Here is a 27,663-nt window from a genome sequence, read left to right on the forward strand (position 1 = left end):
CCTGGAAAGACCTCCACAATTCTACCAATTGGAAAATTACATATAGCCAAATTATCTTCCTTCATCAAAACCATATATACAGTTTTAATGTTTTGTTTATCGATGTACCATTTCGACCTTTGTTGCAAAGTTGACAAATAATCTTTGTGCCACTTTTTCCATATTAATTGCGCGAATTTAGTGGTTTTGTGCCATAAACTCTACCTATTATCAGATACATTGGTTACATCTGGTTCAACAATTGATGTGAACAGTCTTCCAATCAGGAAATGGCCTGGAGTGAGAACTCTCAAATCATTGGCATCTGAAGATAACGGGGTAAGCGGTCTTGAGTTTAAAACGGACTCAATTTGAGTAGTCACACTCAAAAATTCTTCATAAGTTAATTTTTTATCACCCACTACTCTTTTCAGATGATATTTGAAGGATGTCACTCCAGCTTCCCAGAGCCCTCCAAAATTCGGACTCCTTGGTGGCAAAAATTTCCATTTGATATTTTCATGACTCATATAATAACATAAACTCTTATCAGGATTTTTAATTAACTAAATAATCGTTGTAACTCATTATTACTCCCAACAAAATTAGTCGCATTATCTGAGTACAGAATACTGCATTTTCCTCTCAAGAAAAAAATCTCTTTAATGTTGCTATGAAAGCTTGAGAGCTCAACTCTGTCACAAGCTCCAAATGAATCACTTTTGTGACAAAACATACAAAAATCGCGACATAAATTTTTTGAAAAATGCTAATTTTATAGAACCTTTCCGTTGGTTCTTGTATTTAGTTGCAAATGGACCGCAAAAGTCCACACCTGAAATGGCAAATGGAAAGTTTTGACTCACACGACTTTTGGGTAGATCACCCATAAGTTGATCACTAGTTATTGTTTTAGATTTAAAGCACGACAAACACTCACGAACTACTTTTCTACAAATAGATCTGCCATTGATTGGCCAAAATCTTTGCCTTATAATAAAGAATAATGTTTGAGGTCCAACATGTAAATTCTTAATATGATTACTAATAATTATCAACTTTGTTAATTTATGTTTTTCTGGTAACAATAATAGGAATTTTTTGTCAAAGCACAAATTACTATTGGCCAAACGTCCACCTACTCTTAAGAGACCTTCTTCATCAATGAAAGGACATAAACTTCTTACCTTACTCTGCTTTTAAACTTCACCTGTAATTTCTAAATCTTTAATTTCCTTGCTGAACTCCCATTTCTGTGCTAAACTTACCAATTTCAGTTCAGCTCTTTTGAGTTCATCTGGAGACAAAGACCCAATTGATGTGTCATAAGTGCTCCGACAATTATCGATGAACCTATATACAAAACTTAATGCACGAATGAGTTTACTATAATTATTACTAACTTCCAGAAAATTATCAAGAAAATTACTATTATTACTAATAAAACAACTGAAGTCACTAGATGGTTTAAATTCATTAGAAAATTCATCTTCAATTACTCTGGATGGAATGTCTCTATTTGGATATTCACTATTACGCAAGAAATTTGGTCCTTCAAACCACAATCTACATTGTGAAAGTTTATCAAGATCGAGACCTCTGGAGATAATGTCTGCAGGGTTCTCAGTTGATGGTACATATCTCCAATTGTCAATGTTAGTTAAGTCTTGAACCTGGGATACACGATAGGCAACGAGAGTCTTAAGTAGAAATGACTCCTTACGTATCCAAGCAAGCACAATCATGCTATCACTCCATAAGTAGATGATGGATATAGGCAAATCGAGAGCTATTATCACTTTTTTCACTAATTTGGCTAGAAGCAGTGAGGCACAAAGTTGTAGTCTTGGGATTGTTACTCTTTTCAAAGGTGATACATGACTTTTGCTAGCAATCAATTTGATAGTCACTGCTTGACCATTTTTAACACACAGTAAACAACAGCACCGTAAGCAACCTCTGACGCGTCGGCGAATCCATGAATTTCAATCATGTCAGCTCCCTCTGTAAGTATACAGGTATCAAATTCCATGTTGTTAAAACTCTCTAAAGCTTCGACAAACTTCTTCCACTCTTGGATTTGTTTCTCAGGTAGTTCTTCATGCCAGTCCAGTTTTAAAAACCATAGCTGTTGCAGAAATATCTTTGCTTTTGACACTACTGGTCCAAGGGGGTCGAAAAGGCGTGCAATTGTGGATAAGACACAGCGCTTCGTAACTCTCGAGTCTTTTCTATGTGATGCACTACAGGTAACTTTAAAATAAAGACTATCTTTCTTCGGACTCCAGGAAACTCCTAGCACTTGAGTAAAAGCACAGTTAATAAAATTATATATTTCTTCACCATCAGAAACTAACGCTGCGCAGTTGCTATGCCATTTGTGGAGTTGCATGCCTGCATTTCCAAAAATACCAATTAACTGATTTTTAAGTTCCTTTGCAGTTGCTAAATTATCAGAGCCGGTCAACACATCATCGATATAAACATCATTTTCAATGACTGGAGCAGCAAGAGGATAATTTTCTCCTTCATCAATAGCTATTTGCTTTAATGTACGAGTTGCTAGAAATGGTGCACACACCGTACCGTAAGTGACGGTATTCAACTCGTAGGTTTTGACAGGTCCTTTCTCTTTTTCTTTCCAAAGAATACACTGCAATTTTCTTTGCCTTTAGTGAATTAAGATCATTCTGTACATTTTCTTTATGTCTGCTGTGAAGGCATAGACATATTTACAGAACCTTGTCATGATGGAAAATAAATCACTCTGAACCATGCCTCCATTTAATTGCAAAGAATTTAAGGAATTACCAGCTGAGGTAGGATAACCCGCATTAAAAACAACTCTTAAGACAGTTGATTGCCTATCGGGACGGTAAACTCCTAAATGGGGAATGTAGTAAGTGGCTTCTTCCTCCTCATCATCCGAAATTTCTGACATGTGTCCCATCTCTAAATATTCATGAAGGAAATCTTTATATAAAGATAAATAATTTGGCTCCTTAACTAAACGTCTCCATATCAGATTTAATTTTTTCAACGCAAACTCTTTAGATTTTCCCAAATGCTTAGGATCCTCTTTTAAAGGCATCTTTACTATGTACTGTCCCTCAGAATTTCTAGCACAGTTTTTAAAATGTTCTTCACAAATAATTTTTTCTTTACTCTAAATTATTTCAGTTTCGATATTTTCTATCTCCCAAAAACTTCTAACAGTTTGTTCTAAATCAAGAGTTTCTTTAACTCACCCACACTGGATTTTATTATCCTCCATATTTGATATGCTTCCACTAACTAAATAACCAAACTCAGAATTTTGTAAGATTAAATTCGAGTTAGGAGAGTAAATTTGCCCAGGTTTTATTAGCTCGAAAAAGGATTCCGCACCAATTAATAAATCAACTCTCTGCGGAATGTGAAAATACTCATCAGCTAAGTTAATGTTTTCTAACCCTTCCATACACTTGTTTACTTTCTTTGAGGGCGTGAGATCCGTAATTCTAGGAACAACTAATAAATTTAGATCTAAATTAGCACAAACTTGAGACCTAACAGAAATAGCTGAATCATTCAACCCAGACACTACTATTTATTTTATTCTTTCTCAATTGTAGGCGATCTGCACATTCTTTACTTATGAAATTGGTAATTCTTTACTTATGGAATTCGGAATTTACTTATTCCGAATCTAATAAAACACGAACTTCACTCTCATTTACATAAGAATCACGTAAATAACAAATTGCAGTACTCAAAAGAAGTGTTTTGTTTTTATTCCAGACATAACTACTCGTGGCCGAAAAGATATTGGCGCCTGTGTTTTGCTCTTCGCATGCTGCAGGTGTAAATTCAGAAGCAAGTGGAGAGGGGGGGATTTCCTCTATCATTTTGTTTTTCATTCAATTCTGAATTCATAATGTTCTCCTCTCTTATTTTAGATTGCGCTGAATAATTATGTTCTCGATTAAAGTGTAATGAAATATGATGCCTTTTACCACATTTAGCACAAGAATATTTTGATTTGCAAGACATCACTTTATGTTTACCAAGACAATTAAAACAAAATTCATTATCTTTAACAATTTGCATTTTCTCATACACAGATAATTTCTTATAAGTAGAACACATATAAAGGGGGTGATTTTCATCACATAAAATGCACTTTGAACTCTTAACATCAGACAAAAAGGTTTTAGAAGTATTTCTTTCATTATGACTTTTATTATAAGAGCTCTTAGTTAAAGATTTTCCGCGAGATGTCATAAATAAATCTATTTCCTTTCCTAGTTTAATTGGTTCAAACCAGGTGTCCGATTGTTTTACACTTATATAAGTAGCGGTTTCCCTGTCCAATGTTTGGAAGAGTTTATCTGAATTTATTGGCTGACTTAATGTTTTAAAATCCGTCACATTTCTTAATTTTAAATAGTACTCCCAACTAGATGTTAAACGTGACGCGAACTGAACGTATGTTTCATTTAACTGTCGTGTGGTTGTTTTGAAATTGTCCAGACAGGATTGAGCCGTTGGCTGAAATTCTCTAAGTACTATTTCTTTTACTTTTTCATAATTATTAAGATCATCATCACTTATATATGTGATAATATTAGATGATCTTTCACCAAGCAGATTAAGAAGAATCTCAGATTTATATTTATCTGGCACACATTTAGCTATAAATGCTCATTCTAACGAATTAAAAAATAATCCCCAATTTTCGGGTTTACTCGGCACTTTAATGGTCAATGTTCTAATACTCTTAATCAAAGAATCTAGGGAATTATTAGATTCGAGTAGCTCTATATTATTCTCTTTTGGCTCAGCACGAATACGTACAATTTCTAATTCAGTTTTTGCTCTCTTGAGCTTTAAATTGTCTAACTTTAATTGTTTTGAGTCTTCAGACTTGCGCTCTTCTATTATTAAACTTACAAGATCACTTACAGTTTCAGAGTCAGTTTTATATTTTTCACAACTTTTAATTATATCAATTAAATTTACCACAGTCATATCATCACTAATCTCTAGATCTAGTTCACAGGCAATAAGCCTTAAATCATCTTTTTTACAATTCTTAAACATTGTAAATTAAAGTATTTCATTAAAAAATCAAAACAATCCTACTTTGAATGGGAAATCACTAATCCACAGATTTCTCGAAACACTGTCACAATGGTGATCTCTTGGAATTAGAAACGAAACTCTTTTTGTTAATTATTTTAATTTTGCTGATTTTTCCTCCTGGTGAGCGGACCAATGTCGACGCTCAGGTAAATATGTACTCGCTCAATAAACAGAAATAAGCGAACTGTAATTTTGCACAATATTTATTTATTAATATTTGGAAGAGAGCTTTTTTGTAGCTCCTTCCACACACACACTCTCTCTCCCTCTTCTAGATGGCTCTACAAAACCGTGCAGATACAACACCCTTATTGTTTTGTTTTTTTTTTTAATTTTATTATTAATTTTTTTCATTAAAATATTCTTTCTTTCTGGATCATTCTGAAAGAAAAAAATTTAGTGTGGGGAGAGGGGAGCGTGATACTGCAGGTGGGTAGAGGTCTTTACTTAATTTTGGACAGTATTTAGATACTTTATCAGCTGAAGACCTGCAATGACCTTCTACATCCATAGGATTCGAGGAATTCAATTTTTCTGATAGCACACATGGTAGCTTTGATACTTCATTCATATGTGAAATTGTTAGAAATGCCAGGAAAGTGTGTTTTTAATAATTTACGGACACTTGATGAAAAATATAAGGAATGGCTAACAGCATCTAGTGATCGTCACAAGGCAAAGTGGATTCTTTTCATTTTATCACATTTTCTTCTGAAATTGAATTTTATATCGGCAGGCCGATATAATGAGGAACCTGCATGAATCGGGTAATCGCAAAATGTTGATTATTTTAGATAGTCTATATCTTAAAACTCCCGAAAATCAATTCAGAATTTAAAAAACTGACCCGAATTTTAAAAAAACTTAACTTAAAATTAGCCTAAAACAAAACTAACTTCACGTGACACAAAATGAGGCGGGGTTTGCTATGACGACAAAGTATAGTAAGTCAGCGAAGGGGAGGAGTTAAACCAAAGCTTTCTATGGAGAAAAGTGTTACAAAGGCGTTTTAATTTTAATTGCATTTTTGAAAAAAATTGTTTTTATTTCATGTTTATGTCATACATATAGTTTAAATATACATTAGTGTATATCAGTTTCATTGAGAAATGAAAAAATCAATGTCGAAACTATTTTTTTAATAACTTTTGAAATAAATTCATTTCTTTTTATTTATACTGATTCATTTTTATTTATATTTGTCTATATATAAAAGTTTGAACTGTTTTTATTTAATGAGTTGATCCCAATTAGAGGGAATGAAATGCATGGTATGTGACCTGAAATTTCAAGTTTTTAGGTAAATAAAAAAATTTTAAAAAATTCTTTTTTATTATTAACATCTAAAATATTTTCTAGAATTTTTTTTTTACTTATTTTTTCATTTATTTCTTTTTTTGAAGAAATGTAAATAATGCTAAACCCCTATTATTTTTTATTTTAACTTTCATAATTTTTTTTTAAATAAAATTATTTTAACCTGTACACCACTTTCCACTAAGAATAAAATCCTTTCATTTTAAAGAATGAAAAAAAAGAAAGAAAGTGATCTGAACAACATTTCATAAACATTTTAATTCAGTTTAATGAATTATTCAATCAGAGAAGCTTATCAATCAGAAAAACAATCTTATAAAATTAAATTATAAATAAGTTAGTTACTGTAAAATCGTCTTAACAATAGTATAATGCAGATGTTGCAAACAATTTTCGAGTTCTTTTTTTTCCCATCGCGTTTGATAGCTTTGCCCCAAATTTGTATTTTTTCTCCTTTGGAACACTAAAAACTAATTCATTTGGCGTGTTTAACTTAAAACTATTGCACATGGTACAATGCAACACTTGTAGTTTTAGCTTGGAGCCATTTTTCAGAATTTATACTCAGCGCAGCATATGCTTTCGCCGTTTCAAAACATGATGGGAGTCGTGACTGTATTATATATTGACGTCATCAGAGCGGATGGAAAAACTAGGCGCGATTTTGGGGGCGGGGCTAATCGAGCGATTTTAACTATTAATAACAAAATAACTAGTTATTGCACCGGTCTGAAATTGGTGTCTATCTTTATAAAATGGCATGATGTTTCATTTTAAAACACAAAAAAAAAGCATGCAGGTTCCTCATTACTTTCATTTTAGGCATTGCATTAGGAATCTGATTTAAGACGACGCTCGCGGTTTAACGTGTGAGGATTCTTGCCTATGCTAACGCTATCGCAGTGCTGATGAAAACTATTTTGATTTAGTCTAGCTGTGAAGATGTTGATAAAAATTTTAGCTGTGAAGATGATGTTCATTTCGTGATGTTGAATATCAAAGAGCGAGGATCAACGTTGAAATATAGAACGCAATGCATAGTTTCTTTATGCGCCATTTTTGACCTTGGGATTTTACGTTTCTTGAAGATTATTTTCAGCAGGACTTATTTTGCGATCGCTGTGCGTTTTATTTCGGCGGGATATAACGTTTCAAGTAAATTATTTCAAGTTAGACTTTTGCTACTTAGCAATCGCTGCGCATTATTTCGTCACTTTTTTTTTCTGTATGGATTTAACGTTGTCAATTATTTTCAGCAGACCTACTGTTACTTGGCGATCGCTACGCTATCGCTGTTATCTTAAATTTTCTTTCTGAACTTAATATATTAACGAAAAGAAATCATGAATTAAGAAAAAGATTCTTTATTGATTTTTTTAAAAGTGATACAATTTAATATTTTATATATTTTGTATTTAAGTAATTTATATTTTGTCATAAAAAGTTAGCTTTTTTTTAATAATTGTCATGTAAATATAATAATTTGATAGAATTTGATTATTTTTTAAACCATTAAATCTTCAGTAGCTTTTAGTTTTAAAAAAATTAAAACAGAGCCTACATTTAATTAATTTGCTTTTATTTTTGAGGAAATTGTAACAGAGTTTGCATTATTTCTTTTTTTTTTAATTTGGCTGTTAGTTAAAATGACAAAATTTTTTAAAATTAAATGAAAAGTTAAGCAAGGTTTTAACGCTTTTCAATAATTTATCAATAGTGCACTTAAATATAGAATAATTTGTTAGATTGTCAGTATTATTTTTAAACATTTAAATCTTTAGTCTATTTCATTTTCGAAAAGGAAAATAATAATAAGTAAATAAAAAAAACTTACATTTATTTTTACATTAAAACTATTTGACCATTAGTCAATACAACTTTATTATTTTAAATAAGTCATTAACAAAAGTCTAACGATATTTCAAAAGCACATTGTTTTTCAACAAATAATTTTAAAAATTGTTTTATTTAAGTGGACATTTCTTTTTTTTTTTTTTTAATTTTTAATGTATTTAAAATATTTTGTAACAGTTTTATTATAATTTTTAAAAAATCTAAGTCATTTTTAGTTTAAGAAAAAAATTAAAATAAAGCCTGTGTTTGTTTTTACTTTAAGGCAGTCTTAAATCAATCCATCTTTATTTTAATTAAAAAAATTAAGCAAAGAATTAAAATTTTCTTTTGTTTTAGATTTATTTCTTTTATTTATTTTTGATTGATTTAAAGATTTCAGATTGATTAATTTCAAACATATGTTAAATCACGATGTCTGACTGACGATCTATCACGATATAAGATTTCTTACAATGCCCAGGCCTATTTTTACATAAATTATAATAATTCTTGAGGATTTTTTTTTTTTAAATGTTTGATCACTGGGTAGGCGGCCGATTTATTTGGCGGGATATTTGACTATTCGGCCAAATCATTATTCATTATTTCCTATTTTATAAAATAGTAATATAATATATATATATAATCCATATTTGCATCCAATTTTCATTACCTGTGATTTATTTGACAAATTATTGTTTTATAATTTCAGACAATACTTTAATTATTACGAACAAAATTTTTTAATCTTCTATTATTTTAGTTCCTTTAATATCCATACAAGACGCAATACTTTTTAATTGAATAAATTCTAATTCCTTAGAGGTGCAGTATTGCTTATCACACACAGTGTAAGCATAAAATTTTTTATAACTAAAAGCAGACTATTTTATAAAGATTTTTTTCTCTTTTTATAAATGATGTTTCTGATTCCACTACCTTTTTGTTGTTTTTTCCCTTCATTTACAATAAATTTTGTACTTAATGAATTATTTCCTTTCATTTTCAATTTCTAGATATGCAATTTTTTCTTTTTTATTTCAATTGATCATTACATCCTGCCTTGTCTTGTGTTTCAATATTTATGTTAGCACTTATTTTAACCATCATTTCTGTTTTTCAGTTCTTAATTTTAATTTATGAGCACTAAATAAATTAAAAAGCACTTAAGTTCTAAGTTCTTTATTTTTATTTCTTTCGAGTTGAGTAGGAGGGGGGAATATCGAACATCATAAACCATTCCAGAGTCAAGGTTCATCCAATTCCATAAGTTTTCGCAGAATTCCAAATTCACCACTAAGCATTCTCCTCCAGTATGAAGTAGCAGTGAAGATAAAAAAAAAAAAAAAAAAAATTNAAAAAAAAAAAAAAAAAAAAAAAAAAAAAAGAATTATGAGTTGAAGATCAGCAGATGATTTTTAAAGACTTGCATTGATAACCCAATTTCTCTCTTTGTAACTCGGCACCATTATGTGGTGATGATGATCAGGGGATGACGAAAATTACACTTGAACCGGATCATATTTAATAAAAAGCTTTTATTTAATATATTTACAGAGCTCGAGATACAAAATATAAATATTATCCTTAAAAAATTCAGTTGAATAAATTTTGCATAATAATATTAATAAGGACAGGCCATGGGAGACAAATCCCCCACAACCTGCCTAATTAAGAGCTAAATTAAAAGTATGTGTAATTTGTTCCCAACGGACACAAGAGAAGCATGGATAGATCCAAAGTTGGCGATTTGTTAAAATATAACATACCCAAAGCAAAGCCATTATCAATTTAGAGTTCAAAAATACCTTGGCATTCACGAGTCGCCAACAAATTTATGAGAATTATTACAACCATGCAACTGAAACATTTTTGCAGTTAGAAATTTAGTATTACAAAGTTATAAATAGATTTTAGTTTTCGAGTAAGCGCAACAGTGAATTAATAAGTCTGCATTAGTTGAAATAAAAGTATCTGTTACATTGATCTATAAGAGAAGAATAAATATTTTATGTTCATTTTAGAAGCTTAAGTCTTCGATTTATTTTAAATATAATTCTATTAGTAAAATAAGCTTAAGTAATTAAATATATTTTAAAAGGATGGGAAATAAGTATGTAATGCCAATTGTGGCATCATATATATATATATTTAGCACAATAAAAACAAAGAGAAAAACGAAGAAGATTAATAAGTTTTATTAACTGCACAAAAGCTGCAAGTATATAGAACTCATAAAATAAGCTAAAATATTGAGAAAATATGGAAAATCGGATATAATCGTGCGGGCTGATGAAGAGATTATATCTTTGTTTTGTTTTCCAGATTTTTATTTTTTATTTTTTTTTTTAGATATCAAAAATTATATTTTTTAAATACTTTTGAAAAATTATTTTTGATAATTATCTTCTCTTGTCATTATTTTTTATTATTTTCCATATTTTCTCAATATTTTAGCTTATATATATATATGTATACATAGACATCAAAAATTTATTTTATCAATCACAATTTTAAAATTTTTTTAATTAATGTTGATAACAAGTCAAATTATTAATCGGTTATTAAAACAAAATTATGCTTAGTTGGTAACATAAAAAAAATCAGCTTCTTTATTAAAGCTTTTATCTTGGGTTGAACTTCTTCTTGAGCTTTTACTTGAATTTTTGTCATGAGCTCTATGAATGAAATCAAATTTAATGTAGACTATTCTGTTTGTCTAGAAAATGTTCAGTATCAAAGCATAATCTATTGTGTCAATTTTAAGAAATTAAAGCATAGTCTATCATCTTAATAGTAATTAGGTATTTCTTTTGGTTGTGTATTCTGTTGATTGTGTATGTCATGTTATGAATTTATAATCATGATATATCTTATGTATATTATACAGTTATTTTCTTTCCATGCTGTTTTAATATCTTTTATGTATGGTAATTTACTAAAATAAGCTATTCATTAATCATAAATTTTATACTCTAGTGTTAGTTCCAGCTTTTTTTAACTTTAAGCTGGTGATTTTCCAGTTCAATGAGAAAGGAATAATGTAGTGGAGAAATTTCTACTGTGCATTAATATGAGAACAATTTTTCCAGGGATTCAATGCTTTAAGAGTAATACTTAAAGCAAAGCTTTTCAGAATTTATATGATTTCCTTTGGTTACTACTGTAAGTAATGAAGCATTCACTTTTAATGGGAAACTTCCCTTGAAAAAGGCATTTCATAATATTCTTTTCATTGATATTTATTTTAAAGGTAGGTTGGTCTAAATCTCTCCTATAATACTTTTGATCCTACAAAAATTTTTACTTCCATATAACTGGGTTTCACCTTTTAAGGATGATGGACTAGTAAGGAAAGCTGTGGATTGAGAGAGAGAAAAAAAAAATTATGATAATGAGAAGAATTTTGAGAATAAAAAAAATTAGGTCAAATAAGTAAATATGAATTCAAAAATAAAGCATTCTTTAATGTGGTAATAATTACTCCACCTAGATTTTTTTAGTAAAAAATGCAATAATTTTAAAGTGTGTTATCAAAACTTTTGGAACTTAATTTGATAAGTTGTGAACTGTTAATAAGTGATATCATTGCATTATTTTTAGGAATATGTTGGCAACTTATATTTTTATTCATCCGGTATGTAGTTTCACACTTGTCATTTAAAATTATTTTGCAGACTTCATAACAAGCAACGCCTCTACATTTATTCTACATTTGAAGAGACGTTTCTTTACATCCTGTATGTTAATCTTCAAAAAAAACAATTTTAAATTTAGTTGTTTGAAAACGTAGTTTTTATTTTATTTAGCTAGCATTTTTATAGTTATGCTTGTTACATAAAATATTAAAATTATTGATCTTATATTGCCTGTAAATGGCACCTGTCTATTACTTCAACATTGGTGTATGGATAATCATAAGAAAAGAAAGTACTAAGGTCTTGATTTTTAAAATGAATTTAAATAATTTTAAGTTTAGAAAGTAAATAGAATTCATTACGATCCTAAGCATAGTGCTTAAAGTGAACATTACAGAATTTTTTGAAATGTATTTTAGGAAATCCTAAGTAAGAGGCATTATGGGAGGTTAAAAATATTGTATTACTTTCACATATAATTGGACAGAAGAAAGAGATCTGTTATGAATATGAAACCAGATGGTATTGTTTTCGCGACTAACTCCTTTTTTCCTTTCCCTTTAGAAACAATATATATTTGTATATAGAGCATTAATGGAACATGCTCAGTTTGGTGATACAGAAATAGAAGTGAGGCATCTCCGAGATCATTATGAGTTGTTAAAAGAAAAGGTTGGAGATTCAGATAAAACTGGTCTTGCAATAGAGTTTGAGGTAATGATTGAGGTCTTATTTATTTCTCTTTGTAACTAACTCTAATTTCTAAGTTACATTATATCTGCTAAATTAATTAACACTGTGTTTGCTAAATTTTAAAAAATTATCTTAACTGACCTTACTTCATTTTAATAACAAAAATACTCATTTTCTTTTTTTTTTCTGTAACTGTTTTAGAAATTGAGTGATGTGATTGAAGATCCTAAAACCTGTTGTGTGGGAACTATGGATATGAATGTAGGAAAGAACAGATATGATTTTATTATCCCTTGTAAGTTATTTAATTTGTTTGATAAAACATGTTTTCTTAAATATTGAAAAGTAGTAAAAAAAGCTCTTGGACCCGTAGTTTCCTTCAATTAATATTTGATTTTAATTGTTGTATATGGTAAGTTTACACTTTTTTGTTATTTTCAAAAACTCTTAAGTTCTTTTTTAAGATGATTTACAAGTAAGTAAATGTTGTTTACATTGTGATTTTTTTAACTTATTTAAGCTTAATACATTTAATCAGAATTATTGTCCTATGTGATTTCTTTGTGTATTATTGATTCATTCCATAAATAATATATCCTATATTGTTTTTGGAGAAATCATTAAACCAATTCACTGACTTTTCTGATAGTACACAGGTGCTTATGAATGATTGAATCACCAAACTCAAGATTCTTGGATGGTTCCTCAACAATAACAATGGTATTTTGTTCAACCAGGGTTTACAGGACAGTTGACAAACTTACTTTATTTATGGGATGACTCAATGTTTGTAAATCTCAAAATATTTCTAAGAAATTTCAATTGATTAATTTCTTTTTACAGATGACATAAATAGAGTTATATTACCTCCCTCTCCATCCAGAGATCATTCATCATACATAAATGCATCATTTATTCAGGTATATGCTAATTTTATTTCCTAAACGCACACCAGATTGTTATGATTTCATTAATAAATTGATATTGGTGTTACTACTTTATTATAAACTTTAATTATAAACTTTTTTTGGATTTATTACATTTTTTATCACATAATTAACCCACTGGCGGTTAAGGAAATGGGCAAAATTGGAAGAATGTTTCTCCCCTACACACAGTTCCCCTATCAGTTAACATGGGAAAACCGGTTTTGCTATGCAGAGAAGACTGCAGGTTAAAATGCGACTTTTTACGTGCAGAACCGTCAGTGGGTTAACACACTAGTTAACATATTATTTGGACATAATTTTTTTCTACAACAGTCATACCTTACACTGGTTTCATGAACTTGGGAGTTAAGCTAAACCTTTTTTTTAAAAAATGATCATCAAATTTTAATAATGTAATGGAGCTTTAGAAATTAATTTCCCAAATTTGCATCACGAAACTTTATTTTTTTTAAAAAATTACATTTTCTACAGTAATCTTCTTTAAATGGTGCCATCTATTTTGAATTTGAGCTGCAACTTTTCCTAAAAATAACTTCAAATTTTAAATATGGAAAATTATTTGCAATTTTTTAAAAATATATATATGTGTGTGTGTATTTATCGAATTTGCATAGTTAAACAAAAATATTTCATCAACATTCTTTATGGCAGTCATTTTTTAAAATTGTGCTTTACATCCTGATAGTGATCCATAATTTTGTCTAAAAATGGTGATGAATTCTAAATTTTTAGTAAAAATGAATTTCAACAAATAAATTAAGAGACAGTTTAGAAGGATGTTTTTGGAATATTTTCTACAAAATTTTATCTTTTAGAAAACACTAGTTTAGATCACAAACACTAGTCTGGTCAACACTTGATCTGGTTAATTTAGCTCTTAACCCTTCAAGCATTGAGCCCCTGGGTAAAATTATACAGAAGATTTCCTACTATGCAATATTTTCTCATTCAATAACATGGAGAAACCGGTTTTTTCATAGCAGGAAAGCCCGCATCTGAATGTTCGGAAAAAAGCCAGGACCAACACTTAGAGGATTAAAATGTATTTTCGATTTGGGGGACATACAACAGTATCTTAAAAATACGTATCTCGTTATAGTGAGTTGCGTTGTGATTTTACATTTCTATTTTGACGGAGATAAATAATTAATTTTCCTTGATTATTACCTATTAAGATTGAATTGTCGCATTAATTTTGGTATGAAGTTAATTCAGAAAAATAGGACTAACAATTTACTATTCCAAGTCAATTCTAAATTGACATGTGCTTCACTAATACTTAAATCTAATTACATCAAGGCTTAAATTTTTTTAATAAAATTATTTATATTGATTAAACAATTTGAAGTCTCTGTGCAATCAAAGGAATCTATGCATTTATCCTGATTGAATTATTAAATCTAATCTAGAATCGAGTTCGAGCCTGTCAGGAAAATATATTCAATTATGTAACTAAATGCCACTAAAATCTTCAGTAACTACCTAAAATGAACCAATTAACAACTGCTAAATAATAAGAGTTAAGTTTATACAAAATTACGCTATTTATTGTTAAGCATATTAATCATGTTCAGCTCAAAAGATTTGGCACAATATTCCACGACATGTGGTTCAACATTTTATCTTAAACACGACAATGAAATCAAACCATTAATAGACATTTTAATACAATAAAAATATTCTCTGGTGCAGGAATAATAAATAAAAAAAAAGAAATTAAGTTTTCATTTTATTGATAAGTTAGTTAACGCAGACACGTGGCACGACTACCACGAAGTTGAGTTTAATAATTATAATTAATTATCTCGATCGGATCCTGCGGATTCAATGGATAAAATTGACGTTAAAAGAAAAATATGAAAAAAATAATAAAACTTATCATTATATCCATCGGACGGCCATCAGGAAAATAGGGACGCCGCATCATGCGATTCGATCCCTGGCAAGTACCTGCTGCAACCAGCTCCTTGAAAAAGCAAAGAGAGAAAAAAAACTCTCCCTCCGTATATCGCGCGCCACCGTCCACGCGAAACAGGTTCGATGACGACATTGTTTCGTCACAGTTATAGCTACTAGCCATTGGCCGCGCACCTGTAGGTCAGAGCGGGAAAAAGAGAACTTGAAGATAAGGGATAAATAATTAATGAAAGGGATTTAGGGAAAACAACATTACCTGCTCCAGGTTGAAATAATATTTTAACCTGCTTCCTGAGATTTAATACCTAAATATAAATACATAGTTTTTCTTCATTTCAAAAATACTTGATTATATATTCACATACTTTATGATGTCTGGCTTTTAATGCAAACCCCAGCAATATAATTAAGAGGTAAAAGATTCCACTGCATATATTTAATCGACTTTGTGCTGAGAGAGCCATCAAAAAATTGCTAGCGCAAGACCATTTGTTAACAATCTACCCATATCAGATCAGGGTACAACCTGTTAGCTTTCTGTACGAAAAACTAGTTTATCCTGTATTATTCAATGACAAAACCATGCTTGTAAGACATATTTTTGAAAAAAATTTGCCAAGCAGCAAATCAGTTAAATGGTAAACAGTTATTTATGTTCAATTTTTCTCTCTTAATTAAACTTGTTTAGTTATGCTTTCTTTACAGTGTTTTTTATAACTTTTAACCTGGAATAATTTTTGATCTAGGGTTATGATAGATCTTTGTCTTTCATTATAACACAAGATCCATTGGAAACAACAGTTATTGAGTTCTGGAGAATGATAAAAGAGCAAAGTATTACTACATTAGTCATGCTGTCTGAAATTGGTGAAGGAAAAGTAAGACTAAAAACATTTGTTAGCATTGAGTATAAAAACTTCCAAAGTTCGACAAATATTAAAAACAAGTTAAAATAATATTTTATGAAGTCCATTTTTTCATGCACAAATCTCTTTCTTTTTTCAATGAAACTTTTTTTATTGCCTTTACCCTGACTGAAATATAGTACATAAATTGAAAAATAAGTTTTGGTCTAATCATTGTATTTTCATATGCATGCTATCTTAATGGTTAAAAACATAAATCTTAAAAGTGCCAACAACTAAAAGTAGATCTTATTTTAATTTATGAAATTAGATTACAATTGCAAATACAATTGCATGCAAAAATATTTTTTTAATTAAAAAATTAAATAATAAAAAATATATAATGATCAATAATTATTAAATTATACTACATATTTTTACATCATTTTGAGCTACAGAATTTTAAATAATAAAATAAAATGTAAACTTAAATGGTCAATAATTTCTTATAGATAATTGTATTTTAATATTTAATTGTATAGGTATAATTGTATCTGATATATAATTAGAATTTTTATAGAAAATTTAAAAATGGTAGTATTTTTAAATTTTCTTTTCTCAAAAAATATTTTATCAACTTTGTTCAAGTTTTGGACTTTGTGATATAAAACTATATTAGGAATAATAATGTAAATTATTTTATACCTTACAATTAAAAAAAGGTTTCAGTCATAATTAAAATAAATAATAAAAAATAATTATTACAAATTATTTTTGAATACAATATATAAGAGTATAATGTTTGGATATATGAATTTTATAATTTTGTGCAAAGAATAAAGCAAGCCCTCAAAATTCTGGACACTCTACTAGCTAAACTGCTCAATTATAATTTCCAGATTCTGGCTACTTCTCATAATTTGATTGTCCTAAATATGAATCTATCGCAAAAAAGAAAAAGAAAAATGTCATATTCAGAGAAAGAATTTCTTTTTTTTGTGTGCGTGTGTCTGGTTTATTGACTTATCTGCCTGATTTTTTGCCTGCATCAATAAATTACAGGGTATAACAAAAAAAACAGAAACAATTTTTAATGTAACTTTATTAGAAATAAAAAAAAAACTAAACTCAGTGGCGCGACAGCCCATAGAGGGCCAAGGCCTACTGTGCCCATCTCAGTTTTCTTGACCTTGGGCTCTGGAATGCAGGAGCAGATGTTCCGGTCAGGTGGTCAGCCAAACTTATTAGAAATAAAGAAATTAACAAAATACATAGATGATGGTGCTCCAGAAAAAATCCGGATTTCCGGACTTTTTGCTAACCGCGATCGGGAAGTTTCCTGAAATCCAAGGTCCAAAAGTTTCAAGAAATCATCGATCACAATTATGTATAAAAATTCTTGTATATTTTATTAAAAAATATTCGAACTAGAATTTATACTTGGCATCTGTTTCATTTGTAAATATTTTTTCTGGTAGAATAGTAAATGGGATTAGAGATAAAAGTAAACTAATGTGTACAAGTTTACTCATTTAATTCATTTAAATAATGCTGTACATAATTTATTTAGATTTCATTGTTTTGAAAATATCGATGATTTAAATTTATAAAGACATAAATTTTTTTAATTTGTCATTAAGGATTTTACTCGAGAAATTTTCAGGATTTTTGAGTTGGGCTCACAATCACCCCTGAAAATATAACAAATAATAATAAAAGTAAATTTTTACTAACAGTTGAATCAGTTAATTATAATGCATTTTTTGAGCAGCAAAATTGTCTATTATAACAAAAAAATCTAAAGAAGTGGATAGATAGATAGTGGTAGAAAGATAGCTGGTATTAGTCATCATTGACCTCAAATATGTTTTTTTCACTTTTGAAAACGAATGTTCTGTCGTACTAATGGTTACAGAAACAGTAGGAAAAATTCTTAAAGAAATCACAAAATTTGGCATAGCATCAGTAAAATTGTTTTTGTACTGTAATGTTTTACTGTAGTATTTGCTGTTCGTTTGAAACTAGAAACCTTGATTCATTGACAGTACAAGTAACTAAATAGCAAAATGAGTGACGATGACAGTGGCAATGTCTTATTCTTAGCCCCTAGTAGAAAGAATTATTAACATGCTTATACATGCCACAATAATTGGCTAATAAAATAAATAGCCTTTTCTACTGTGAAAGAGATAGAACTATGGGTGTAATTTATAAAGAGATAAAGAAATTTTCTCAATGTGCCAAGAAAGTGAAGGGATAAAAAAAACTTGTAATATGGCCAGTGTTTTCACTACAGCGCGAGAACGCGAGAATCTCGCATATTTTTTTATATTCTCGCATTAAAAAATGATAACCGCGAGAAATTCGCGTATTCTATAAACCAATTTCAAAATTGGCGAATTTCTCGCATTTTGAAAAAAATTTCTCATTTGCACCATTTAGAATAAAATCCGTCTCACTTTTCTTCCTGAATCTTTTATTATTTTCCACATCTGCCCCATTATCTAGCTTCCCTATTTACCAGTATTGTTCAGAACCTTTAAGAACAACAGAACACCATCCNGTTTTTTTTTTTTTTTAATTTTTGAAGTCTCACTTAACTTTTTGAAATCTCACCCTGTTTTTGAGAAAGGGTGAGAAATTCTCACCCATTTTTTTTCTGAGATGAAAACACTGTATGCTAACAAGTTTTGAAATTTTAGCAGCCCGTTATTTATAGTAGCCACCTAGTTTGCACACCCCTAAGCACGGCCCTAGATACATTAAAAGTGTATGTTTTATTTCGATTTTTAAAGGATAAGTTGCTCATGCAGACATGTAGCAAATATTGTTTTTTGAAGAGACTTTACTTAAACTAATAATGTCTTCAACTAATTTTGTTTTTGACGTGTTTGAGAAAGAGTAAAAAGAAGAAGAGTCGTGGGAAGAAAACCTTCTATATGCTATAAGTGGAGTGTGTGATGTAGAAGAGCAAACACGTGTCTAATGGTATATTTGTTCAATATCAGGGCTCGGCGAGAGTCACTTTTCTCACTTAAAGTCACTATCTTAAAAAATAGTAACTTTTATTTACTATTTTTAAGCCCTTGTCACTTACCTCACTTTTTTTTAAAATTTTTTATTTTTATTTTCAATGCAGCAGGCGATACAGACATTATCCTAATGCCATCTTTTTTTTATTGCGTTCCACGATTTTTCTTTTTCAATCCCATAAAAAACTTTGCTTTCCCCTCCCCCTTATTGTCCTGTCCTAGTGCCTCACCCAAATGGGTGAGGGTAAAGCGCCAATGAAATTGCTGATTCGCGAAATCCGAGCAAGGAGTTTCAAATGCTGTATGACGTCACCGTTAGAGATTTCACGTTCTTCATCTGAAATTTATTTCATTAATCATACTTTCGTTTGCTCTACTTTGGATTATGGAATTTTATGGAAATTGGAATTTCATTTTCTAGTATATGCGGGATGCATGGGACTTGTTTTTCTAATACAAGGTATGTATTTTTATGCATTTATATAAATATAATGATAACATTGTTTAAAATAAATATAATAGTACAACCTATAAATATATTGTTATTATTGATTCCTAATTATATACTTGTCGACGCCATTATAGTTAATTGAGTTTGCAATCGAATCTGCTAAACTAATTAAGGGTTCGTCCAATAATTGATTTTGTTCATTTAACGATCGCGGCAGCTACGAATTTCGCTTTTAAATAGAAATAACTGATCGAAATAAATGAATATTTTAAATAAGAAAATTAATACATTATTAAACTAACGTTTTTTTTCCATCAAAATAAATGGATATTTTAAGTTCAAAAATTAATACGTAATTAAAATAATGTTTTTTTTTAATCAAAATAAATGTATATTTTAATTAAAAATTAATACGCAATTATAAGAATGTTTTATTTTTAAATCGAAATGAATGAATAATTTAAGTTAGAAAATTAATATGCTATTATAAGAGTGTTTTTTTTTTAAATCGTAATGAATAGATATTTTAATTAGAAATTTTATTTTTAGATTGGGAAATTAATAAATAATTTTAAGAATAATTTTGTGAATCGAAATAAATGAATACTATTTTAAATTAGGAAAGATTTTATTTAGCTATTATGCCGGTATATTAAAATTAAATTAGATAATTAATAAAAAAAAATTATACAAATCAAAATAAATGACCTAAAAAATTGAGTATGGTACTATCGAAATTAAACTTTTTTGATTCAATAAAAGATATACTCATTACTACCAAGATTTAGAATTAATTTACTTTTTTTAGCACGAATTCGATCAGTGCGAATTTGTAATACTAATGCGTTCAGTTCTTAGTATCTAAATTGAGTATTTTTTTAGTCTAATTATCAATAGTACAATAATTATTTTATCTATTTAATAAATTATTTATTTAATTTTTCAATATCTACTTTGAAAGATTTTTTTAAAAATTTAATTAGCAATATTTCAATAATTATTTTTATTTATTTGAGGATCATTTGGATTGAGAGGAGGCAGGGAATGGACAAATGCTTAATTTTCTCCTGTGTGTTGGTTTTTTTTCTAACAAGCTGCCGTCAATCAAACTTAAAGGAGTGGCATGCTGATTTCGTTTTCTCTTCGATTTACGAGGGGGTGGGGAAAATGCATTGAACACGCATATCAATGAATGTCGGAGTTAAGGAACTTGAAACTATTGTCTAAGAGTATTGATTTTGAAGGTGAAATGTGAGATTTATTTTAAATCCACTTTAGCTACTTAGTTTTTGTTATCCTTGATTTGTTATGATGAATTGTTTTATTATTTTAGATAATGCATTATTTATTAGGAGCAGGACGGACGTTTTTAATCACCAATTATATTCATCTATTTGACATCGATTAACAAAACAAAAAAAAAATTTTTTTGAATAAATTCTGATTTTTTAGAAATGCAGTATCATTAGCAAGTTTATTTTTTTATGTGGAATCACATCTGCTTTCGTTAAAAATAGTCTTTTTATGAAAAATAAATATAAAAGGAGAATATTGTTTGTTAATTTAAGCGTATAATTATTTGTTAATAAAAGCAGAGCTTTATGAGGCAGGTAACAGTTTTCTTAATTTTAATCCTGTTTTTCCGATTTTTTTTTCTTTTTAAGATAAATTTCTTACTCAATAAATTAATTCTTTTTATTCATAAATTTTAACAATAAGTTTTTTTTTATTTATTTTTTTAATTCCATTGATATCTTATAATATCTTGTCTTGTTCCAAGTTTTAATATTTCTGTTAGTGCCTTTTTTAAATATCGTTTCCGTTCGATAATTTTCAAGTGTTGTTTTTATTTAGATTAATAAGTTTTCCTTTTATCGTCCCCCCCCCCAGTATAATTAGGTATGAAATATATTGCGTTTTTTAATTATTGGTTTTGTTTTATAGTAGTTAATTTGGGGATTTTAATTATTATCAAAAAATAAATATGCGAATTTTGTATTTTTTAAACTCTTGTCTTATAGGTCTCGCCTAAAAGTTTCTCCCCTACCTGAATGATTGATGGAGTGGGCGGAGGACCTCTATTGAAAAACCGCACCTGTTCCCATAGATCATTACTCGCCAAATCTTTATGATGCCAACAACGATAAAGGGTCTCAAATGGAAAACTGATTTACCTCGGTTTTGAGAGCCATAGTTGATTAATTCTTCCTTTAGTGGGAGAGTGAAACTTGCGGAATTTTTTGGATGCACAAGGGATTTTTAGGGATTTGAGTTAAAACATTGCACGACATTTCCGAGTGTTTTTGTCATGGGTACCGTTCAAATGACGAGGGGGGAGGAACTCCGATGGTAACATATCGTGTGTCTTCGTACATTTTTTATACTTAAATTTAAAGGGCATACTGCATTGCATTATCCGATTGAAAATGCTGGGAATAATCAAACTGTAGCATTTGCTTTTTTATTTATTTTCTTTTGAAACCTCAAAATGATAGTAAAAAAAAATATCAGTATACCACAATGATAGTTATTTATGAAATTCAAGTGAAGATGCTACCGTTCATAAAAGGTGCTTTATGAATAATAACATGATATAACCATAAAACAGTGTTTCCCGAAGTGTGGTACGCGTACCCCCAGGGGTACGGGAACAGTTTAGTGGGGTTACGCGTTCTTATGCGAAATATCTTACAGCAAACGAAAATTTCAAAATTTTTTATTTAATAACAAAGCTAGCCATGAAAACTTTCGATTACGTACTTTTCTATTGGCTATTTTTTGCAGAGTTAACAGTTAATAATTAATGGTGCATACAGCCAGTTGTGATTTTTAACTTTTGTGCAATTTTTCTATAGTAAAAAATACATTAATTTTTTAATTAGTGCTACACAGCGCTAAGAAAAATTTAGAAAGGGTACACAAAAGAGGTAAGTTTGGGAAACACTGCCGTAAAAGATGCTTTATGATTAAAATTTTCTTACTATGTTATATTCAAAAAACTCATAAACATTAAAAGACTCGATTAAAAAATTTTTTTACAAAATAATAAAAATATATATATATATTCGTGGCACTTCAGTTTTATAAAGCAATGATTTCAATTTTTTTCTTTTTTTTTTTAAAGAATGCTTTCGTTGCTGTTGATTCATTTGTCGTCGTCGTAAAATGTAGGCGAAAAATTACAAAGCTAGCATATTATTAATCTTTTGACGTTGATTGGAGACTGGTGTCTGTTTTAAAATAATTTTTTTATGATGCTCTAATTATAAGCAAAGATACATTTAGGTATTTTTTAATTATAAAAAACACTCGAATAGTTACTAAAAATTCGTTTAGATTATCAGGAAATAACTTGTGCATTTTTTTTTAAAGCTTTATTCGAAAGTTTTTTTATTTTTTCTAAAATTGTATCAATAATTCTTACTCAAAAGTATATCAATAATTTTGTAATTTCAATGATGAATAATTGTTTTTCTTAATTTAAATCTAAATAAGTGCACATTTGAAGATTGTTTGGAAGTGTCATGTTTAGAAAATTTTAATTTTAACACAGGAAAAAGAACTGTTTCATGTTGTATTTCGTAATCATAAATTATTAAAATGCTAAATATAATATTTTCACTTATTTTGACTTAAATTATTCTAAAATAATGAGAAAAATATAAAAATTCCAGTTAAAAAATTAACGATTTAAAATATTGTAGTGTAAAATAAGTAAAAGAGTAAGAGTGAATCAGTACAGGAATAAAAAGTATTAAAAATTAACAAAACAAAAAAAATCCTTTTTGAGCACCTGTTATATTGGGTATGGGTTGATAAGGAGTTGAATTTCCAGTTTTGTTTGTAAAAGAGGGGAGAGATCACTATCTTTATCACTTTTTAAGGTTGGCTCCAAGATTTACATGCAAACAAAATGGCTCAGTTTGAGTATGTCGAATCAATTCGAGGTGGTAAATTAGTTTTATTTAATGAATTTTTATGTAGAATAAGGATGAAACACAAAACGAAAATCTATCATAAGTGTATTTCAAATGATTGCAACGCTTCCTTAATTCTAGAAAATGATACGTCATAAAGCTCAGCATGTGCTGATCTTTACAACTGTACTGGTTTATCAAAAGCTGTATAGCATATAATTATTTTTAAAAAAAAATTCCTATTTCAAACAATGTCAACATCTTGTAGGCCGGGATAGCCTGGTCTGTAGGGCGCTGGGCCCATATCCAAGAGGTCGTGGGTTCGATCCTCGCCGGCCGAAGACTCCCCGTGTAGTAAATGGTGACTTTAAACATGCCTGAGAGTCGAGTCTCAAAGTCCTCCATGTTCCCACAACAAATCAATACCTCTGGGGGTACTGATCCAGGATTTTCCTTGTCTTCTGGATTGGTTCAAAATTACAAGGCTACGGAGTTGAGCTTAAGTAGTCGTAAACCCATGAAATTGGGTCAGCTGTTCAACGACGGTTATAAAATAAAAATAAAGTGTCAACATCTTTGTTTTTTCATTTGTTATTACATTTTGCTAATGTTCTTTTGTATCGCCATTTTGTTTTCTTTGATGCTCGTCCAGATACTTTATTCTCTTTTTATAATTCTGATTGTTCCACGCAGTTAAACTTCGTCTGCAGTAATTACTTTCTTATAAATACCAGTTTTTTTGGATTCATTAAGTTAAAAAGTTCTTTCAGATGTTCTGAATACCCGCCCGTGGATATTCCCCGATAGGCCATTATTTTTTTAATCGTTTAATAAAAGTCGTCAAGTCAAATTTACCAAATACTCTAAACTTAAAGGGAAAAAAAAATATTGATCCTATGTGAAATGGAATTAATAATAGTTGACATATTCTTCAGATTATTGATTATACAAGTCAATCAATTAAAAATTCAAAAATTGAAACAAATTACAGTTTGTGCATATATTCAAGACTATTTTTAATGCTTACGAACCTTTACGAATATTTTGTGTATTAGAATAATCTTTAAATATCTCTCAATAGATAAAAATTAAATTTTAAAAAAAAATCAGAAACTATTAATTTTTGAGGTCTTTTAAACCCTTAAGATGGACACTTTGTCAGTGATCATTTGATTATAGTCTATCAAAATTAATTTGATGTGACTTTAAAATATTCTTAGAGATAAGAATGATTTACTGTGGATTATTGATAGATGCTCTACTTCCACATATTTGTGCGAGTAATTATTCTACAGAGAATACAACTATTGAGTGACAATAAGACATTCTGCCCTACAATGAAGGGCGAGACGCTTTCAGATTTTGACATTTTTATTAATTTCTCAAGAAATACTAAGATTATTTTATAATTTTAGAGATACTTAGGTCATTCGTAGGATTTAATTTAGCAATAAAAATTTAGTCGTCCAAGGGCCACCTTGGTATTCATTTAATTGTCATTAAATTTAATATGGTAGACAAATTTTAAAAAAATTGAACTTTACAATTGTATATGAACACATAGTACACATGAAAAATTCACAAAATATTATTAATAGAATTAGTAGTATAATATCAATAGAATTATCACTCAAGTAACGCAAACTCAGTTCTTAAAGACCTTTCACAAAAAAATTAGTTCTGAAATTAAGGGTTTCCTTGTCTTCTGAGTTGGCTTCCATGATAAAATAGCAATCACATGGTATATCTTTTCCCTAATCTACATGATGATTAGTTTGGAGTGGAGACGTGATTTTCATTAATTTTTAAAGAATACATTAAATTCTTAATCACCTGTTCAATATATAATAAATATATAAAAATGTTAAATGGATGAAAATGTTAAATATATAAAAACATTTCTAAAATTATTCCACGCATGCATAGAGTGAAAAACCTACTTTAAAACCTCATATCTTGAGAAATTTTTAACAATTTTTTATAGAAACTTAAAAATAGCAATTTCAATAGTAATTGAAATTGCTATTGAAATTCCGAAAATTTTGTTGATTATCTGCGGAGTTATAGCCCAAAAAGTTGCAAGAAAAAAATTACTATTTTATTAAAATTTTAAGTATGGAGGGGTTTGCAAACAGCAACCAAAGTTATCAATGCAAATTAAAGTCTTTTATTTCATCTATCCATCATCAATCTTTTTTTAATCTTTCATTCAAATTAATTGCTTTATTTTTTGGCACAGGGTGTTCAAAAATACTTGTTTTCGTTTGTAATTCATTGCTGTTCTTTGAAACATTTTTTTTTAAGTATGAGAAATTTCATGACCTAAACACGACTAAAGTATTTCTTGAGAAATAATTCTAATTGGATTTAAACTACTTTCTTTTAATTCTGCTATTCAAACTTTTTTCAATGTCTCCTACCTCATAAATTATTGGTCCAGTTTTTATTAGATTTTCCATGATTCAATGTTATTTTGTGACATCTAATAAAAACTAAAAGTTGAACTTTACTTTTAAAAAAATTTTAAAAATGTAGTTTACAGGCGTTGTTTATTGGGATATTCTATGTGTAAAAAAAGTTTTCTGTACTTTTTTTGTATAAAATATAATTTCCTCTAAATTTAAAAAAATTTTTGGATTGAGCAAATTGATTTACATTCCTTCATTTCGTATGACAAAAACCAACTAACTTTATTTAATTTATTTTAGTAAAAGGTGATTTTTCTGAAAGCTAATAAATTGTCAAAAAATTTATTTGCGAAAAAGAACAACTAAGTTTTAAAAAGAAAACCTTCAGGATCAAGATTTTTGAAAAAGTAAGGAAAAAACTTTGGATTTGGGAAAAAAGGAGAGTTAATTATAAAACCGCATTTAACAATGTTGTGCTTAATAATAATAAATAAAATTGCCATGAAAATATTTTGTTAATACAGTGCCTGCCGCTAATAAAATCACCGGATAATAAAATCAGCCGCTTTATAAAATCAAATCGGCAAGAACCGAATCGTTGCAATATTAATACATTTTAAAAACATCCTTTAATAAAATCAATGCCGCCGCTTTTTAAGATCAAAATTTTGACTACATAATAAATCAAAGGTGCAATATTTCAGCTTTTTTTGTTCTTATTTATAAAATTTTATTTTTTCGAAGTTTAAAGATTTTTTTAGAAGAAGCAACAGTTACTCACAAACCTGTGAAACAGGTGTGGTTAGCACTTTCCTGCGATATACATAGTGTAAGAGTTAAGGAAAAATGTGGGTGGTAAGCGGCGAGTTCATAGAAATCAATTTATCAATGTTAATTCCTTGACTTGAATGAAGTTTGGAGAAACCTATCTCACTCAACAGGGGGTCGAATTCTTATCTTACTTTTTATTGAATGAACCATAGAAGGGAGAGAAGTTTCTTTTGTTATCTATCTTAACAGAGAACATGAATAGATTTCCAAAAACTGTCTGTGCTCATGTTCCATATTATTTAAGCCGTTTGAGTAAATTATAGTTAGAGTTAGAGCACATATCATTTTTAAGTTCGTTTGGTGTTAAATTTTATCAGCATGCCGAAAAGGAAGGATTTGAGTCTTAAAGATAAATTCGAAGTGTTGCAAAACTATGATAAGCTTCCTAAATGTAGTCAACGTGAAGCTTCAATGGAGATGGGGCTCATAACTGTTTCGAAGAAATGATCAGCAATGAAGAAAATGAAATGGACGAGAATTTTTCACGTTACGTAGCTATTGACGATAACCTGCAAACATCAGGAGAAAAATCTGATTCTGAAATTGTTGCAGACATCAAAAATTGCAAAGTTATTTCTTATCAAGAAATGGAGGAATCAGACTCAGAAGATGAAATAAACTCATCAGTGCCAACTTCAATGGAAGTCTGAAAAGCACTTAATGTATTGCGGAAAGCTTTAGAACAAAGAGGAGGAATATCGAAAACTATAAAAACTTCTATATACTCT

The 27,663-nt window shown here is 29.0% G+C and overlaps 1 protein-coding gene across 4 annotated transcripts in view; it reads left to right on the forward strand.

Annotated features, from left to right (window-relative positions):
- LOC107437280 (tyrosine-protein phosphatase 69D) overlaps positions 1-27,663 on the forward strand; it is a 148,955-nt gene that overhangs the window by 97,215 nt on the left and 24,077 nt on the right. For all 4 annotated transcript variants that reach the window (XM_071187582.1, XM_043052292.2, XM_071187583.1 and 1 more), the window contains 4 exons: positions 12,456-12,605; positions 12,786-12,879; positions 13,428-13,504; positions 16,198-16,329. In XM_071187582.1, coding sequence (XP_071043683.1) covers positions 12,456-12,605; positions 12,786-12,879; positions 13,428-13,504; positions 16,198-16,329 — 453 coding nt within the window. The remainder of the gene's footprint in view (positions 1-12,455; positions 12,606-12,785; positions 12,880-13,427; positions 13,505-16,197; positions 16,330-27,663) is intronic.

The sequence above is a fragment of the Parasteatoda tepidariorum genome, chromosome X1 (assembly GCF_043381705.1).
Source record: "Parasteatoda tepidariorum isolate YZ-2023 chromosome X1, CAS_Ptep_4.0, whole genome shotgun sequence".
Lineage (NCBI taxonomy): Eukaryota > Metazoa > Arthropoda > Arachnida > Araneae > Theridiidae > Parasteatoda > Parasteatoda tepidariorum.